The 18,800-nt window shown below is 47.1% G+C and overlaps 1 protein-coding gene across 10 annotated transcripts in view; it reads left to right on the plus strand.

Annotated features, from left to right (window-relative positions):
- Positions 1-18,800, plus strand: part of NEDD4L (NEDD4 like E3 ubiquitin protein ligase) — a 341,323-nt gene that overhangs the window by 254,767 nt on the left and 67,756 nt on the right. For all 10 annotated transcript variants that reach the window (XM_047827471.1, XM_047827472.1, XM_047827475.1 and 7 more), the window contains 4 exons: positions 5,206-5,256; positions 14,241-14,302; positions 14,485-14,587; positions 16,296-16,462. In XM_047827471.1, coding sequence (XP_047683427.1) covers positions 5,206-5,256; positions 14,241-14,302; positions 14,485-14,587; positions 16,296-16,462 — 383 coding nt within the window. The remainder of the gene's footprint in view (positions 1-5,205; positions 5,257-14,240; positions 14,303-14,484; positions 14,588-16,295; positions 16,463-18,800) is intronic.

The following is an 18,800-nucleotide window of genomic DNA, read 5'->3' on the forward strand; positions in this document are numbered from 1 at the left end:
AGCCTGGAGCCTGTTTCAGATTCTGTGTCTCCCTCTCTCTGACCCTCCCCCGTTCATGCTCTGTCTCTCTCTGTCTCAAAAATAAATAAACACTAAAAAAATAAAAGCTTCTGTAAAAGGCTCTCAAGCCGTTCATTATTTAGATTATTCAGAGTGTGTACCTCTGGAAAAATAGAACCTGTTGCCCCCATCAACTCGGTCCTGGTGCTGGAGCGTGGGCTTTGGGAGGAAGCAGACGGGGAAGTCACATTTCATGGGTTAGCGGGAAAGCGAATGGGTTTTGTTTTTGTTTTTGACTTAGTGTTGTGAGGTTTACCTTCAACTTGTAAGAGACACAGAACTAGTCACGCTATAGCTTTACTCTTAAATTCTTTTTCTGTAGCTTATATTCTGATTCCTCAATACGTTTCTTCCGTGTGGCTTGAGAAATTCTAACTACGGTCTTCCTGGAAGTCACTACTTAATAATTTCTAGGATTAAACCCCAGGCAGTTGGTAGCACCGGATGGTTTCCATTTAATGTGGTTGAGTGGCTTTTAAACCTGGGGTGGCAAACACACAAAAGGAAATTAATTTCACATCACAGCTTAGTACACATTCTTTCATGTGTGTTAACAGAACCCATTGTCTTGAAACTGTATGTACATTTCATGCGAGGCACTGATATTTTCTATCTCCTATTTAATTTTTTTTTTTTTGAGAGAGAGTAAGCGAGCGAGCGTGTGTGTGACAGTGTATACAAGGGGCAGAGGGAGAGAGAGAATCCTGAGCAGGCTCCATGCCAAGTGCAGAGCCTGACATGGGGCTCGATCTCACAACCCTGGGATCGTGACCTGAGCCAAAATCAAGAATCAGACACTTAACCAACGGGGCCACCCAGGCGCCCCTTACTATATTTATTTTTTAAATGTGCTTCTCATGAGCTGCCAGCAGGGTTGCAATTCATGTTGAAAAATGACTGTCCTGAGGCACTTGGGTGGCTCAGTCAAGTTAAGCCTCGGACTTCGGCTCAGGTCATGATATCAGTTCATGGGTCCGAGCCTCACGTTGGGCTCTGTGCTGACAGCTCAGAGCCTGGAGCCTGCTTCAGATTCTGTGTCTCCCCATTCTCTCTGCCCCTTCCCTGCTCATGTTCTGTCTCTCAAAAATAAATGAATAAACATTTTTTAAAAAGTTTTAATAAAATATTTAAATGGGGATAGTTATTTTAAAGGGGAGAGGGGCAGTCTTCAGTATACTGTGATCACCATTTAGAGAGCAAGCTCTAAGACCGTGTCAGGTGTATGTATTTGACTTCTCCAGTAATGGAATATGGATTTTTGCTTCACCTTGTATTGACACATTTCAGGGGCTCCATTTTGCCTTGTCATTAGGTTGGAAAATATTTGGTGGCTTGTCAGAGGGGAGCATTTATAATTGTGTTACTGACTTGCACATTTGCAGCCTTTAGAACAGGACAGGTAATTAAGGTTGAAACTGACAGCATTTACCGCTTACAAACAAGCACAAGAAACGCCAGTGTGAGCTGAAATCAGTTTGGTTTTCATAGGCTCATCGTCAGCATGATGCTTGATGGAAATAATTGTGTCATAGAAATTGCCAAAAATTGATTTGATTATTGTATTTTCACAACACTGGTGTAAGGTGGCCTCGGCAACGTCTGGATGTTGCGGTGGCCTCAGACATGGTCTCTCCGGGGCCCGTGGGTGGGGATCCTACCACAACAGCACAGTCCGGCGTCCTTGAGACACTCCCCTTCTCCAGCATGTAGGCCACTGGTGGGCTCTCCGATCCCCTGCTAGATCCCTCCTGTGGAATTGAAGGTGTGTTTTAAAGTTGGTATGTTCTCATTAACCTACATGTTTTACATTTCCTGAAGCTTCTATAGTTCTGGCGACGGTGGGCTGGGTTTCCAAACCCATCACGTTCCATTGACTGGTGAAACATTTAAGCCAATTTCTCTGTACCATGTGCTGTCCCATACTTGATCCCTATTTTATCTAAAATGTGAGGGCGCCTGGGTGGCTCAGTCAGTTGAGCGTCCATCTCCGGCTCAGGTCATGATCTCGCGGTCCGTGAGTTCGAGCCCCGCGTCGGGCTCTGTGCTGACAGCTCGGAACCTGGAGCCTGCTTCCGATTCTGGGTCTCCCTCTCTCTGGCCCTCCCCCACTCATGCTCTGTCTCTCTCTGTCAAAAGTAAATAAACATTAAAAAATAAAATAAAATAAAATGTGGTCTGACTACAATCACCGTTGATGTAAACCAGAAAGAGCCTTCCGTTTGCTCTGTTCGTGAAGTTGCTTCATCTTTGGCTATTTTAGAAATTGTGTATTAAGTCAAGTGCGAAAACCTGGGAAGGTACAAGCAAAGCTGCTGACTTTGACAGCGAGTGCCCCGGGGATTCTGTCACCTGCTCCATTTGTGGGAAGCAGCAGCAGAGTCTGAACAGGAGGCATTGGCCAAGAGAACGCCCCAAATGGGCATTTCAATAGAGCCCCACCAAGTCTCCTCAAACTGCTATCATGAGAATCTCTTCCCACCCACACCGTATTGAGCCGCTGTCCCCGTGAGAAGCACAGAGCTGGCGTACCGCTTTGCTTTCGCGACAGTTAGTGAGACGCAGGACAGGGTATTAGTTTGGAGCCCAGACTCCGGTACTAAGTGGCCCGAGTGTAGCGCCTGCCTCACTACTATAGCCCTGAGCGGCAGGTGCCTGGGCAAAGCTGCATGCACTTGACCGGTTTACAGCTCCGATAACATCTCCCCAGCAAAGCAGCATGGGCACGTCGGTGTTTTTTGTGACTTGTTATTAAGATGCACTTAGGTGAACGATTGATGCGTCGCTTTTCAGAGATAGGAGGGCATCAAGCCCCTTCAAGGGAGCCCGTCTTCCTCTGATGTTTGTATCCCCTGGCCTTTTCCTTCACGGGTAGCAGGAGGGGACAGGGGGCAAGTGGCAATACTACACTACTCACGTTAGGTAGACGAACAGTTTATGGTCAGTAGTCAACACGCTTCTGGTTTTTGTTAACTAACATTCACACTAGCTTTATAATTAAATTTGTCAGATGGAGAGCAAGAGCACTCCCCATCACTTTGGGCAGCAAAGACGTCTTTTCTGGACCTTCTGCCGATGGCTACTTTTGTTGAGATCCACAGCATTAATTGGCACCTGTAGCTTTGTGCTAGATGAGGTGTTTGCATGCTGGGTTGTAGCCAAAGTAGCCAAGATAAAAAAAAAAAAAGTACAGGAGAATCGCATCATGAGGACTGGGGCTAGTCTCCTGCTTTACGTACACCTGGCCAGTGGTGACTTTGATTTTTTGCTGTGCATCGTCTAGAGGAGACGGATAGCTATCTAGTTAATCAAATTTTTTTAAATGACCTAGAAGGAAATCCTGAGCTTGGAGCAAATCATTTCAGTAAATCTCATTCATGGTTACCAACTGCTTCTTTTCAAATGCAAGAAGAGAAGTTTTCCAGGTACGTTTAAAAAGTAGTTTCTGGGCGCCTGGGTGACTTTGAGCGTCCGACTTTCCCTCGGGTCATGATCTCATGGATTGTGGGTTTGAGCCCCACGTCGGGCTCTGTGCTGACAACTTAGAGGTTGGAGCCTGCTCTGGATTCTGTGTGTGTCTCTCTCTCTGCCCTTGCCCCGCTCACGCTCTGACTCTGTCTCTCTCCCTTTCTCAAGAATAAGTAAACGTTAAAAAAAAAAAGGTTCTGTAAATCAGAAAATTCCTCGGTAAGCCAGCAAGGAGTGAAAACAAGAACCCAGGATTTGGGGTTAGGAGGTCTGGATTCTCTCTTGGGCTTTTCCTCAGGCTAGCAGTGGGACGGGTCGGATTTCACCTGAAGAACTTTTCCAGCTTTTAGGCATTTTGAATATGGTAAGAAGCTGCGTGTGTTTATAAGAGGGTAACAGACTTCTACGCCAGGGTCACCTAAATGTCCGAAGCCGTGACACAAGCACCTTTACGGGACGTAGTGTCAGCGAGACCTGTTGAACACCCTGTGGTCCAGGCCAGTGCCCCCTGGACCTGAGTTAGGACTTCCCGGGTCTGAAAGGGGGTTCGTGAGCTCCTCCCAATGAATTTCATCTAGGTCTCACGTCAGAAAGATGAATGCTGTGTGGTAGGACAGAGACAGGAAGAAGTACGGTGTGTCCCGAATTTAACCAGCAAACTTAATCCATGAACTTGGATTCCAGAGTAGTGTACTTATAAGAGTGCAAGTTTGAGGCCATTTTTTAATGAGAAGTAATCTGTAAGATTTATTAATCATTAGACTTTTACTCTCTCCCTGGACTCTCAGCTCTCAGGAAGCTCTTTGTAGCACTTAAATATTTGTTAGAATGTTCCCAAGATGTCACTACTGTTTCCTGTGTGAACTGGGCCAGCTGTGCCCCCAAACCCTCTGTGGTCCCGCGTGTCCCTTCCCGTACTGATCACATGCTCCCCAGTTCCAAGAGCCGATTTGTTTCCATTCTGGGGGGTCACGGGCACCCTGCAGGGGCTCGGGCAGCTCAGGTTCTGGTGGACCACGCCCTGGGCTCCTCCCTGTCTCCCAGGCGACATCTGTCTGCCAGTCATCAGGGCCTTCTGCCTTGCACGCATCCGCACGGACGCTGCACTCCAGTGTCAGGCCCTGGCCCTTTCTATTTATAAAGAAACTTTTTTTTTTTTTCTTTTTTTAACTGAAGCATCGTTGGCATGCAGCATTACGTTAGTTTCAGGTCTGCGACATGGTGATGACACCGTACCTCACTCATGCAGGGCTCACAAGTGTAGCTACCCTCTGTCGCCCTACAACGCTGTTACGGTGCCATGACTATATGCTGTACGTTTCATCCCGTGACTTATACAGAATCATTATGTTAAGGAAACATTAAATATTTTATTTTATTTTTTTTTTAATTTTTTTTTAATGTTTTATGTATTTTTGAGGCACAGAGAGACAGAGCATGAGCAGGGGAGGGGCAGAGAGAGAGGGAGACACAGAGTCCAAAGCAGGCTCCAGGCTCCGAGGTCTCAGCACAGAGCCCGGTGCGGGGCTCGAACTCACGGACTGTGAGATCATGACCTGAGCCGAAGTCGGACGCTGAACCGACCGAGCCACCCAGGCGCCCCACATGTTAAATATTTTAAAGAATACCGATGCTCAGTGGATAGATGGGGACATTAACTCTTTGCTCTCTTCTCCACAGACCCGAGACGACTTCCTGGGACAGGTGGACATACCCCTGAATCATCTCCCGGTAAGGACCATTACCTGCTTCATGGTGCATGCCGTGAGCAGCGCTTTTCATTGTTTCCGGTTGGGTGTATTTCAGAGCAGTATTTCCTCAAGGCATTGGAGCAGGCTGACATGAAGGGCATGCACTCTGACCCTGGCCCTTTCTAGAAAGCAGTTGTCTTCGGGGGGATGGCAGAGAGCTAAACTGTGAAAATCGGGCGTATCCGAGTCATCCAAGTATGCCTGTCTGCATCACCAGCCTCTTTCTCTTCTGGGCTTCCTTTGTCACATCATGGAAAACAGCTCCCTTTCTCCGTCCAACCCTCGCCCTTGTCACCGGAACGTTTTCGCTTGCAAATCCACCCTTTGGGGCCACTCAGACATTTGTTGTCTTTGTGTAGAATTACACGTGCTCTTTCTCCTGGGCTACATCCCTACAGGCTAGCGCTTCCCAGATTGGGGTGTGTGGCTTTTCTCAGGCGGCAGGAAGACCCGGGAAAAGAAGCTGTTGGTTCTGGGCGCACTTGTCAGCTGGCGTCACCCACCGCAGCCTTAGAAACTGTACTGAGTTAGCCCGTGTGATGTTGTTGCCATTTCTCTCTGCTCAGATGAGTAGCAGAACAGTTGGAGTTTGTGACTGGTGACTGAGGCTAACGGTGTCTTCTGTGTGCTCAGAGGCGATGTAGGTAGCCTGGGGAGACTTGACCTGGAGGCCTTGGGGAAAGGCAGGTTGGCTCAAATTTCAGCTACGGTTTTCCAGATTGTTCCGTCGCCACCCCTCCTGCTCCTTCTTCCATAGGGCAGCACAAAGTGACTCAAATAGTATCTAAGAGAGGGTAAGTCAAATGTTTCTGCCTTCCAAGGCCATTTTGTTAATTTTGTTAGCTTTTTTAAAATGTTTACTTTTGAGAGGATACAAGCAGGGGAGGGGCAGAGAGAGGGGGAGAGAGACAGAATCCAAAGCGGGCTCCAGGCCCTGAGCTGTCAGCACAGAGCCCGACACGGGGCTTGAACCCACCAACTGAGAGATCATGATCTGAGCCGAAATCAGAGGCTTACCCAACGGAAGCCACCCAGGCTCCCCCTTGTTAATTTTTTTAAATACTTTGTGAGCAAATAGCATCAACAGTCTATAAACCAAAGTGACTTAAACTGCCTAGTGCAAGTCTGCTGCATTGAAATGGTGGCTGTTACCATATGTTAAATACCAAGAAAGACTGTGTCTTACCCAGGAAGCTCTGAAGAGATGTTGTGAAAGGATTGTGATAGCAAGCAATTTATTCTTACTGACTCAGGGGAGCTCTTGAGGAAGGAAGGTTTCGAGCGCGTTCACTTCCCAAAGACTGGAAGGAAAAGTGATGTCGTGAAAACATTATTCTGTATAAAAACCTGAAGCTCCCAGGTACTTGCAGAGGGCGCGTGGGTTGCACGGGACCGACTACGTAAGCCTTTGCCAACCTGGTTGCCCGTTCAGAGTCACATGGGGAGGGTGTGGAGGTCTCCACATTTGCACGGAAAGACTCTTCACGTGTTCCTGCATCCATTGGCCATCTGTCTGTGCTCTTCCGGTTGAAGCCATCCACTGACGTTTTCAGGCGGTATTTTGTCGGTTGGCCAGTTCTTTCATGGTTATCCCTAACCACCCTTGTCCCTGACAGAACCACATCTCTGTCGAGGCAGATGAGGTGCTAACACTCTTGAAGAGGTGTGAGTGGAATGTTTTAAACAACCTGCTCCAACAGTCCCCCGTTTGAGTGATTGAGTGCTCCTTGGTTTGGAAAGGTTGGGTGGGGCTCGGAATGGAACAGCGTTCCTCAGTAGAGGGAATAGCTTAGCTCTGGGTTTGGGTGGACGCAAGAGTGAGCTTCAAAAGGACGAGCTGGTGCCAGGGCTAGGGGCTGTAATAGAAACCAGCCGATGGAAGAAGGTAAACAGCGAATGCCTGGAGGACACTGAGAACTTGTGTGTGACCCGAGCCAGGTGAGCAGTGGAGCTGCCCAGTTTTGCACCTGCCCCACGATTGGCTTATGCTGGAGTGCAGCAGTCTTCGTCCTTAACGATGGACGACTAGGTTCGTGGAGCCAGCTGCAGTCTGGGGAAATGGACCACAGAGGAAGCCAAGGAGAGGCATGGCGGTGCGTTCTTCACCTTCTAAGTGGTGGTAGAACCCAAGTAGCGTATTCTGAATGGACACGGCCTTCGGGCTCAGGGTTTGAGGTGCTGTCGTGGGTGCGTTTGACCCTACGTGTAGGGCACTCGTGGGAAAGTTGCACGGTGTCGTTTTGTTTTATAGAACACAAGCGTGGGTGTGATAAATGGACATTAGCATTTGGACGTATTTTGCGGCGTCAGTAACGGTTGCTCCTTTCTTGATAGCTACGTGCCCCTTGTCAAGGCAGGTTATATATATGGCCAGTAGAGTCAATATTTGTCAAAATCAAAAAATCTTAGATAAAATAGGAAAATGGTGTCATCAGTGATGAGAGAAGATAATGGAGAGCAGTGATGTGGTGGGACATGTGCCGTTGCTAACCCACGCAGGCCCTTTCGAGGTTGAAGGTATCTGATTGGATGTTTGGTTATTAATTTTATGCAGGCCCATTGGCCGATAGAGAATGTATCCTTCAACAGCTGTTTGCTGATGGATGTGATGCTAATCTCTGAGGAAGAATACGGCGAAGCAGCTTTCTTCCCCATGTAGCCTAGCATTGTCACCTGTTACAGTAGCCACGTGGTAGTTGAGCGTTTGAACGGTGGCCGATGTGACTAAGGAGCCGAATTTAGAATGTTCTTTCACGTTCTTTCATGTTAATGAATTAAAATTGAAAAAGCCTCATGTGGCAAGTGGCACCATATTGGGGGCACATGTGAAGGTGAGACAGTGTTCCCTGGCTTGGGTAAAAAATAATTTATGATTCCAGATCCCCATTGCCTCAGATACTAATTCTGGCTATTGGAGGGATTCCTAAACCCCCACCAGATTTAGTTAGTGATTTTTCATTCAGCCATCTCCCCCTACCTGAGGCATGCATCTGTGTTCTATGCATCTGATACACCAAGATCATTTAATTTAGGTAATAAGAAAAAGCCCAAATGTTTAAAATCCTAGAAATTGAAGAGAGTGTTTGTTTTTTAAGTCTGTATTAGCAGAATACCTAATAGCATATATCTTCATGCTGATATATATGTATATCTCATGTATATAGATAATTATCACACACACATGCCCATTTGTTTATTTTAAGGCATTTTATTTTATTTTTGTTTAATGTTTATTTTTGAGAGAGCGAGCATGAGTGGGGGAAGGGCAGAGAAGGAGAGAGACCCGGAATCCGAAGCAGGCTCCAGGCTCTGAGCTGTCAGCACAGAATCCATTTCAGGGCTCGAATCCACAAACAGAGAGATCGTGATCTGAGCCGAAGTCGGACACTTAACCCTCTGAGCCACCCAAGAGACTCCTATTTTAGGGCATTTTAAACAAGAGTGGGGCTTTATCTTATTGCCTCAAGATATCACAAACTTTTATTCCTTAAAAAAAAAAAATCTGTCTTGATTATGGTCTAAGAAATTATTGCGTTAATTTTTGAATGAAGCTCTTTTCTAAATCAGGAGCTTCATGGAGAAGATCCCAGACAGCAGAACCAAACTTAGAATAATCTCTCATGATGGTTAACAAATGATTTTTGATCATTTAAATCCTGTTTCACGTATGTTTGAACAATAAGTATTTTAGACCCATTAATTGATTTTTGCTGAAGAACCTTCTTCCCTTGCCGAATGAAATTCTAGAGGCATGTTGGGTTCATTACCGGTGGATATTGGGGTTTGCAGTGTAAAATCGTGCTTTCAGGATCTCAGGAGTGGCTTGCCTAAGTCGTCCTCACCTGCAGCTGTAAATGCTCAGACCCCAGGAAGACTGGAGGGTCAGAGCAACCCTGCCTCTCAGCGGACAGGTTTAGGAACCCACCCTTCCAGGGGTGCACGGCGTAACTGACGAGCACCTTGGCATCTCGGATCTGGCACGTGTGGGCCCTGCTGGGCCCCGTGGGCTGTGGCGAGGGGCTGAGTTGGAGCTCCGCCAGGGTGACAAACGAAGGAGGCAGTCGGAACAGAGGCGGGGCGGGGAGGGTTGTGTGAGGCCAGGTGCCCTGCGCGTCAGAGTCGCTACCTCGCTTATCCAGCACAGTGGCCAGAGGAGGCCAGTGTCCGCTCCGTCATTGTCCCCTCAACAGGAAAGAGTGAGGAGTAGTCGTGTGAAAGAAAACAGGCTTCCTCTCCCCGTTCTGATGATGGGTGCCTCCGTGCTTCACACTCCTCAAATGCTTCCAGAAGAAAGCAAGTCAGTTGAGACTTGTGATGCACTTTCATCCTCGGCCCTCAGAGTCCAAGGTCGTGGGAGTTCAGGACGGTAGGGCCCTCTACTTCCTTTGTTCCCATTCCGGATTTGCCACTCACCTTTAGTATTTCTTGTCCTCCTTATTTATTTTTGAGAACAGGAGTGCGGGCAGGAAGGAGAGGAAGCAGGGGAGAATAAACAAGGTTGGTAGTCCCGCCTTGTGTGCAGATCCGAGAATTAAGAAAACATAAATCCGTATTCACAGAAGTCTCCAAAGGCTGGGCTTTATTTTTTATTTTTTTTTTTTTATTTTTTTTTTCAACGTTTTATTTATTTTTTTGGGACAGAGAGAGACAGAGCATGAACGGGGGAGGGGCAGACAGAGAGGGAGACACAGAATCGGAAACAGGCTCCAGGCTCCGAGCCATCAGCCCAGAGCCCGACGCGGGGCTCGAACTCACGGACCGCGAGATCGTGACCTGGCTGAAGTCGGACGCTTAACCGACTGCGCCACCCAGGCGCCCCATAAAGGCTGGGCTTTAAAAGAGCTCTCCAGAACCGTTGACTTGGACGTGGGAGCCAGGCCGGTCGCCTTGACAACCTTAATGAGTTAGTAATCTTTCCCGGGCCTCTGTGTTGTCACCTGCAGAAGGAGGGCATGCGCACGGGTGACCCCAGGTTTCCATCCAGCTCCGTGAGACCACGTCGTCGCAGCTGCTCCGCGGCTCGCTCGGCAGAGGTGCGGGCGACCGCGATAACTGTGTGTCACCTGGTGGGCTGGGGTGGTGGGGCTTGCTGGAGGTTCGTGGGGTTGGCGAGACACTGCAGTTGAGGGAGGTCATTGTTGTCCTACCTGCCTGACATCTGTCCTCCCGGTGAGACAAAGCTGCCCTTTGTCCTGCTCTGGTAGGGGGGGCACCCGCAGTAAATTTAACTGTAATTCTGCTTTTCTTGCCAATTTTTCTTGAGCTACCGTTTTTGTTTTGTTTTGTTTTGTTTTTTTTTTTCAACGTTTATTTATTTTTGGGACAGAGAGACAGAGCATGAACGGGGGAGGGGCAGAGAGAGAGGGAGACACAGAATCGGAAACAGGCTCCAGGCTCTGAGCCATCAGCCCAGAGCCCGACGCGGGGCTCGAACTCACGGACCGCGAGATCGTGACCTGGCTGAAGTCGGACGCCTAACCGACTGCGCCACCCAGGCACCCCGAGCTACCGTTTTTGTATCTGTTTGTTAAAGCCAGTGGATTCATGACTTCTAAAAAAAAATTTTTTTTGACATGTATTTATTCTTGAGAGACAGCATGAGCAGGGGAGGGGCAGAGAGAGGGGGAGGCACAGAATCCGAAGCAGGCTCCAGGCTCCGAGCTGTCAGCACAGAGCCTGATGCGGGGCTCGAACTCACAAACCGTGAGATCGTGACCTGAGCCGAAGTCCTCGGACTCTCAACCGCCTGAGCCACCTGGGCGCCCCAAAAGTTCATGACTTTTAGGTTCAAGTTTTAGGACTTCAAATTTTATGACTTGCCTTTACTAATTATTTAGAGGCCAGCCATCTCCAAGACTTGTAGTAACGACAGAGGGACATTTTCTGGCAGCTGTTTGCCTGTTACGCCTGTGAAATTTTTCTTGACTCGTCTTTCAGTTGTATCTCCCCTGCCCTTTGAGCCCCAAGCCCACACATCCCCTTCAGCTCCACAATCTCTGTATCCATGGGAAACACACTGGGGTAGAGAGAGCTATTTTAAAAGCATGAATTTCTCCTATTATAGTCAAGTGCTGCTCTAGGCAATCATGGTAACTTTTGAATTTCCGTTTCTCTAGAGCGAAGCATTTTTCAGGGGGGTGGTATTGTTTTTGGTGCCGCAGCGGTACTTGAAGATAACTCAGGTGATAAGCTTTTGTATTTTTGGCTTTTATATATTTTATATTTATGGCTGGTAGAACGGTAGTGATTCCCGCTCGCATGTGTAGAATTCAGCGTCCTAGAGCTTAGAGGGGCTTCAGAGACCATTTTGTCTACTCCCTATATTTTACAGATGAGGGCATCTGAGCCCAGACAGGGAGGTAACTTGCCCAGTGATCGCTAGGCTGGAGGCAGTGCTGGACCAGACTCTGGGTCTCCAGTATTGATGTGCGATGTGCTCAGGGGCCCGGGTGGGCGTTTGCAGGGGGCTCAGGCTAAGGCTTGGGTGCTCTTGGTCACGTGCAGGTTTTGAGCCTAGGGTTTCGGCAGGGCTGTTTGCTTCCGTTTGCTCACAGAGCTGTTTCTCTCGCTGTATGTCTTAGTAACTACAGTTCTGCTGAAAGCAATTACTCTTTTTAAGATGAGAGTGCTGTGTATCCAAAAGATTTTCTTTGGGATGTTCAGTGCCCCCAGAACAGGGGGCAGTGGGGTCCACTTTGGCTAGTGATGCTGTCGGCATCAGCCCGTTTGAGATGCCGTTCTCCCAGTGCTGTCCTGGGGGTCTCCACTGGGCTTTTTTTCCAGCAAATAGGATCAGGTAGGACCCTGTGTAATGCCAAGAAGAATCCTGTCCCTGTCTACAAGATCACCATCTTGTTCGCATGCAAGGATTTCCACGGAGGTGAATTTCCATTTTTTATGCACTTGGCCACACAGCTGTGTCAGTAAGGAAGCCAGGACGCAGACCTAGGAGGCCTGCCTCTCGATCTGTGTGGTGGTTGTCATTTAAACCACACAGTGCGTGGGCGGGTCCATTATCAAAGGAGTCCTCTAGGCTCTGTGGTTTCCTCTGTTCACTCTCTTGCGTTCTCTGCGTCCCTTCGACTCCTCATGCCTGCTAAGCATCCCGTGGTTTTGCCCATGCCGAATTCCTCGGTTTGAACCACCCTTCCCCCCGATTCCCCACCTGTCCACACTTGCCCATTCATCTCGAATTTGGATACCATATCCGCAAACCACATCGATCCCCAAGTGAGAATCAGTCGCTTTTGGGGGGGGCATGTGATCTCCACATGTCCATGAATTTGTTCTACCTTAGGTTCAAGTTACCGGTTGATATCGTGGCCCCTGCAGTACATCCTTGTAACTCTAAGGGAAGGTGCCATGTTGTAGCCACACATCTTCCACGTGGGTTTTGTTCTAAAACTCTTTGTGGTTGAATAAATGAGAAAAGGAAGAAACGGAATAATATTCTTAATTAATAAATTTTCCATGATAAGTGGTCTGTATACATTTGGAAACATCTTTTTTTTAGAAAATGTTTCCAAAATGCCTAACTGCGTCGCCTTAAAGAGGACAGTCTAGAGAGCATATAATTGACTTCCTTCAGCAGTGGTGGAATTTTCATGGCTTCAGTAGTTCATGGTAGATGAGACGAATTAATCAGCTGCTCGTACAAGCGCCTGCTTTGAGCCAGGCAATGTTCTTGGCACCAAGAATTTAATGGTGAGCAAATCCAAGCGTCTCGTCTCATGAGCTTAATTCTAGAAGTGGTGGATGACAAATTAGTAAGTAAATGATCAAGATAGTGCCCAATAGTGAAAAGGGGGACGATAAAGCAGCATACTATGATAGAGGGTGGTAAGGGGGGGCTCATGTAGTAAGGATGATGCAGCGTCTGAGAGCGTGACCTGGGATCTCACACCTGGGTTCAGAGTGGAGCCAGCCGTGGCCGTTTGGAACCAGAGCTGTTTAGCAGAAGGACCTGCCGGGGCAGGATTGGATGTGATGTGCACCAGGACAGATGAGGCCAGGACAGAGAGACTGGCTCACAGTGAGGTAATGGGTAGTTAGGAGGCAGGGCATGTTTAATCTTGTACGGCCGTAGGAAAGCATTTTCAGTTTATTATAAGCAGAGTAGGAAGCCAGTGGAGTTTCAAGCCGGACGACATAAAACCTGGGACGTTTCAAATATCGACGCACACACAACCCTCCGATATAGTACGTCAGTACATCTTAGTATGGCGGTTTGTCTCCCTTGCCACCAAAGTCAGCGTTTTACATTGTTTTTAATTAAAGGGCCTGGATATTTGGGATTTGTACTACATAAAGTGTTTAAAAATTAATGAAATAATAACATTTTTCCAACTTTCTACTTGCTTTGACCAGCTAACCCTGCACAATAAAATGAGTACGGATTTCTTTTAAAAATAGCACAGTTACACTCCTAGCTTCGTGGACGAGGCACCAGCAAGAGGCTGATTGATGGCGCTACCTGGAATGGTCTCTGTGGAGGAGATAATCTTTCAGTTATCTTAGGCTGAGGACATGATATTTTCATGTTAAAAATAAAGTAAAATTGCCTTCACAGATATATTTTCCCGTTAACTCCATTTTTCGGTTTCTTGGATCACAGGGAGCGAGAAGGTACCAGTGACCACTGGTTCTGAAATCAATCAGCAGTGAGATTGAGGCCTGCACCCTGTAGTTAGAAATTACACTCGGCAGTGACGACTATAATTTTGTTGTTTGTCTAACGCTGGGGTTGGCTCCTGAAAGTGGGTGTTGATAGTGACATCTAGTGGATCTTGGGTAGATTAAGATGACCTCTAAAGTAATTACTTGTCTAGTACTGGGTGAAGACCCAACCCCGTTTTCACCCTTCCCCCGTTCTAGAACGTGAACGTGTGTGCTCTGTAATCCAGTTTGGTGTATCTAAAACACGAGACTATCAGGAATTTTGAAACTTACTTTTTCTTCCCGTAGACCGAAGATCCGACCATGGAGCGACCCTATACATTTAAGGATTTTCTCCTTAGACCAAGAAGGTGAGGCTTTGGGGCGCAGGTGTCCTTCATGTTTCAGTCATTGGTTTTCTCTGAGGAAGATTTCGGCTTCTTTTCCCTTTGCATCTTTTGTAAAAAAAAAAAAAAAAAAAAAAAAGTCATCGTAAATATGAGAGTTGTAACCAAGTCGTATCCTTTATAACCAATTTTCTTCCATCACGCAGTCATAAATCTCGAGTTAAGGGATTTTTGCGATTGAAAATGGCCTATATGCCAAAAAATGGAGGTCAAGATGAAGAAAACAGTGAGCAGAGAGAGGACATGGAGGTAAGTTGCAGAACTACAGGCCTCGGTCTGTTTTCCTTGCGCCAGATCATATTAGTATCTTATTTAGGACCTAGCAGTTTAAGGACACAAAAGTGGATAGAGCTTAACTATGAAAACACTTACTGAGTCCGTGCATCTGTGATCAACTACTGATGTGTTTGGCTTTGGTTAAAAAAAAAAAAAAAAAGGTCAACTTCTCATTTTATGTTACAGCACCCATAACGGAAGAGGCTTCTCCTTATAAAATGCCATACCCGTATTTCATTCATAGCCCCACCCCGATGAGAAATTGTGCGCACATATTTCATTCCCTTCTTTCTTTGGACTTTCAGCTCGTTGTAAATTTCCTCACAGCGCTTGGAATTGCTTCAAAGTGCATGAAATGGTTTAGAAAGTCTTTTCCAAGGTTTTTTTTTTGTTTTTTTTTTTGTTTTTTTTTTTATGTGTAGGGCCCCCAGGTGATGTGTTAGGAAAAGCTCTCCTCTAGAAATACCGTTTGGGAAGTAGCTGTCCAGAGGAATTTTCTTTTTTTCCCCCTCCTGGCATAGCTGCCTTTAAACTCCTTAATCACATACCTACATCGTGGGTCCCAGTGCACCTTAGCGCACACTCCCGGCGGTGCTATTTTGTTAGATTCCCGTATCGTTCTGCAAATGGCCATTAACCAGGACGCCTCTGTGGCCAATTTCCACATCTGTTTGCAGCTGTCGCATATACGTGGTACGTGAATTATGTGTTATGGGCAAGTTATCGGAACCCTCCGCAGGCCAAGTGGTCATATTTCCGGGCAGTGTTTCACTTGTGTGCCTTCATCCCTCTGCATGGGGAGGAGTTGAAGTGGGTGGTAGGGATGTACGAATGTGAAGATTTCATAAGCACATCGACAGATTTTTATCTCGAATCCAAGGAATTTTTTACACTCTTCTAGCTCTCCAACTGCACTAACCAGTGAATTACTCAATTTTCCAGTGACTTTACTAGGGGATGTCAGGAAGGAATACTTAATGCCTAAAATATGTGTGGCAAAAATGTCACTCTTAACTCTGGTACCATGAAGCCTGTTTCTGTGGTGGCCGCAAGTGGGGAGCGCCTAAGTGGAAAGCAACTTCCAGACTTCTTCGGTTCTCGCGATTGTATTCGATGCAGAATGAGAGCCTCGCCTGCTTCCATCGCTGTCCTCCCTGGGGAGCGATGGAGCCCGGGCCTCCTGGCCCCTCGTGCCGTGATCTCTGTTAGAACACACGTGCAGTATGGCTTGGCGCCCCAGCTCCCTTTTACCTTGTGGGGGTGTCCAAAAGACAACAGCTGTAACATGACCCATGTCGCTGGCATGGCTCTGTCCGGCCCTGGCGGCCTTCGGGTCAAAATAACAAACATGAGCATGAAAAGAGGCTAATGCGGCTTAACACAATAGACTGGACACACCCAAAGCTGGGTTGATCTGTACAGTGCGGTCAAGTTAGAAGGCAGCACAATTAATTGGTCATTGCTCCGAATTCTTTTTGAGACTCTACTAGAATTGATTCTTTTTTTTTTTTTTTTTTTCTTTTGCCCTTTTTGGGAATTTCTTCCCACGTGGCATGTGAAGCCACCAAAAGAGCCAGGGTGCGAAGGAGCAAGGAAGAAGGACCCAGAGCACACTGCGTTTGTTTTTTCCTCGTGTGTGAAGGGCCCACCTCAACGGTCTTCATTTGCTTTTATTCCGCAGCATGGCTGGGAGGTCGTGGACTCGAATGACTCGGCCTCCCAGCACCAGGAGGAGCTTCCCCCGCCTCCACTGCCTCCCGGCTGGGAAGAGAAAGTGGACAATCTGGGTCGTACCTATTACGTCAACCACAACAACCGGACCACTCAGTGGCACCGACCAAGCTTAATGTGAGTACCGTGCCGTGGCTGGGGACGTGTCCGTGTACTTGGAGGTTGGACCGTGGCGGCTCTTGGGGGCAAGGTTGGGAACTCCGCCTCGCCTCAGAAAAACGTAGGATGTTTTGCCCTACATGCGGACACGTAGAACAACAGGGTTACTCTTCATTTAGTTAAAGAGCGCGAGAGCCCGTCGGAATTTGCACGATACAGAAGCAGTTCTTTTCCCTGGATCAGGTTTGCCTATTTTAGGTATGAACTAATTCATTTTAGACAACGTGGGTACACTCTTTTACATAGGTTCCTGACATACTGAAGTTATTTTCCCCACATTTATCTTACGTATGGCAGTTATATCACTTCCCTGGTCACTTCAGCTTCCTCTCCTGACGAACCCAGATTGGAAAACGGCCAACAGATTGGCTGTGCAATCTTCTCTTCGGTTTTTGGCTTTTAGTCCCTTTAATTATTTAATTCGGAAATGCCACTTTTTTTTTTTTTCCTCTTTGGGAAATCTATAAATCATCCCCGTGATCTAACTAGACGCCCATGGAAGGGTTGCAGACTCAGAATTAGTCATTACTGTGTATTCTAATCCCTCACCAGCGTCAGGGCCGTAGTGAAATGATTACTGTTTTGTTCATGCAACAATTTTGTATTTGATGGTAGAGGATAAACACTAGTTAAACCTCAACTATGTTCGAAAAGGATTTGTAGCAGCTTGTTTCTAAATCATAGTATACGGCAAGACCTGAATCTATTAGCATACAGTAAAAGGCAAAACAAGTATTCAAAGAAGGAAAAGGGAAATTTGAGCTCCTAGCAGCCAAGATGAGGAGGGTAATTGGCAATGCATTACATCATTTTCAGTATGTAATAAAAGCAAGTATATTGGATGAGATCATTTTTTCTTTAACCCAGACTCTGAAAGAAATTTGCTCTCGATGGTTTTTTTTTTAAATTTTTTTTTTAACGTTTAATTATTTTTGAGACAGAGACAGAGCATGAACGGGGGTGGGGCGGAGAGAGAGGGGGACACAGAATCCAAAGCAGTCTCCAGGCTCTGAGCCATCAGCCCGGTGCCCAACGCGGGGCTCGAACTCACGGACCGCGAGATCATGACCTGAGCTGAAGTTGGACGCCCAACCGACTGAGCCACCCAGACGCCCATTTTTTAACGTTTATTTATTATCGAGAGAGAGAGAGAGAGAGAGAGACAGGAAGACACAGAATGTGAAGCAGGCTCCAGGCTCCGAGCTGTCAGCACAGAGCCTGACGCGGGGCTCGAACCCACAAACTGTGAGATCACGACCTGAGCCGAAGTCGGACGCTCAACCGACGGAGCCACCCAGGCGCCCCTCATGATGGTTTTTAAACAAGTGGTGTCAGTAGTGTGATGGGTGATAGTGTTGTCAATAATCCTTTAATCTTTGGAGGTTACAGAGAGATTCTGTTTATGACTGAGGGTGGGCCAAGAAATCTAGTCCAGGTTTTGAGTTGGAGAGAAAGCTTGTCTGATCTGCATCCGTGAATAGCCGGTCCTTCCTAAGCCCCCAGGTGGGTTCCGTTGAAGCTCAGATGCACTTGGTCAGCTTTGGACCCGGCTCATTATTCACAGGACAGCGTAAATATCCACACATCCAGATGATCACGAACTCTTCTTTGTTGTAATCTTGTACCCCCCAGAGAAGTCTAAATGGAAATGGTTTTGTTCTTTTATTTTTTATTTTATTTTCTACTGTTTTCCTCTGATTACTGAACATAGCTGTTGTGAAACCATTTGAACCCATTTGACTACTCTTGGTATTTGTAAATGTTTAAAAAAAAAAAAAAACTTGGACCCTCTCCACACCCCCTGCCCCGCCGCCAGGTGACATTGGTTACTGTAAATGGTCAGGAGTCTTGAATCAAGAATCTTGGTGGCAATGCCCTAAGCAAGGCACCATTATCTTCCTTTGCTAAACATTATTGAACACATAACACCCTGTGGGGATCAGAGTGTCCTACGACTGTAGCAAAGTGACGCTAACAGCTCACAAAGAAAGAAATACTAATGGCCAGTGCATATATGGAAAAAATTTCACCTTCATTAATAATCATGCAGACTGGGGCGCCTGGGTGGCGCAGTCGGTTAAGCGTCCGACTTCAGCCAGGTCACGATCTCGCGGTCCGTGAGTTCGAGCCCCGCGTCGGGCTCTGGGCTGATGGCTCAGAGCCTGGAGCCTGTTTCCAATTCTGTGTCTCCCTCTCTCTCTGCCCGTCCCCCATTCATGCTCTATCTCTCTCTGTCCCAAAAATAAATAAACGTTGAAAAAAAAAAAATTAAAAAAAAAATAATCATGCAGACTGA

Source organism: Prionailurus viverrinus, chromosome D3, assembly GCF_022837055.1.
Source record: "Prionailurus viverrinus isolate Anna chromosome D3, UM_Priviv_1.0, whole genome shotgun sequence".
Classification (NCBI taxonomy): Eukaryota; Metazoa; Chordata; class Mammalia; order Carnivora; family Felidae; genus Prionailurus; species Prionailurus viverrinus.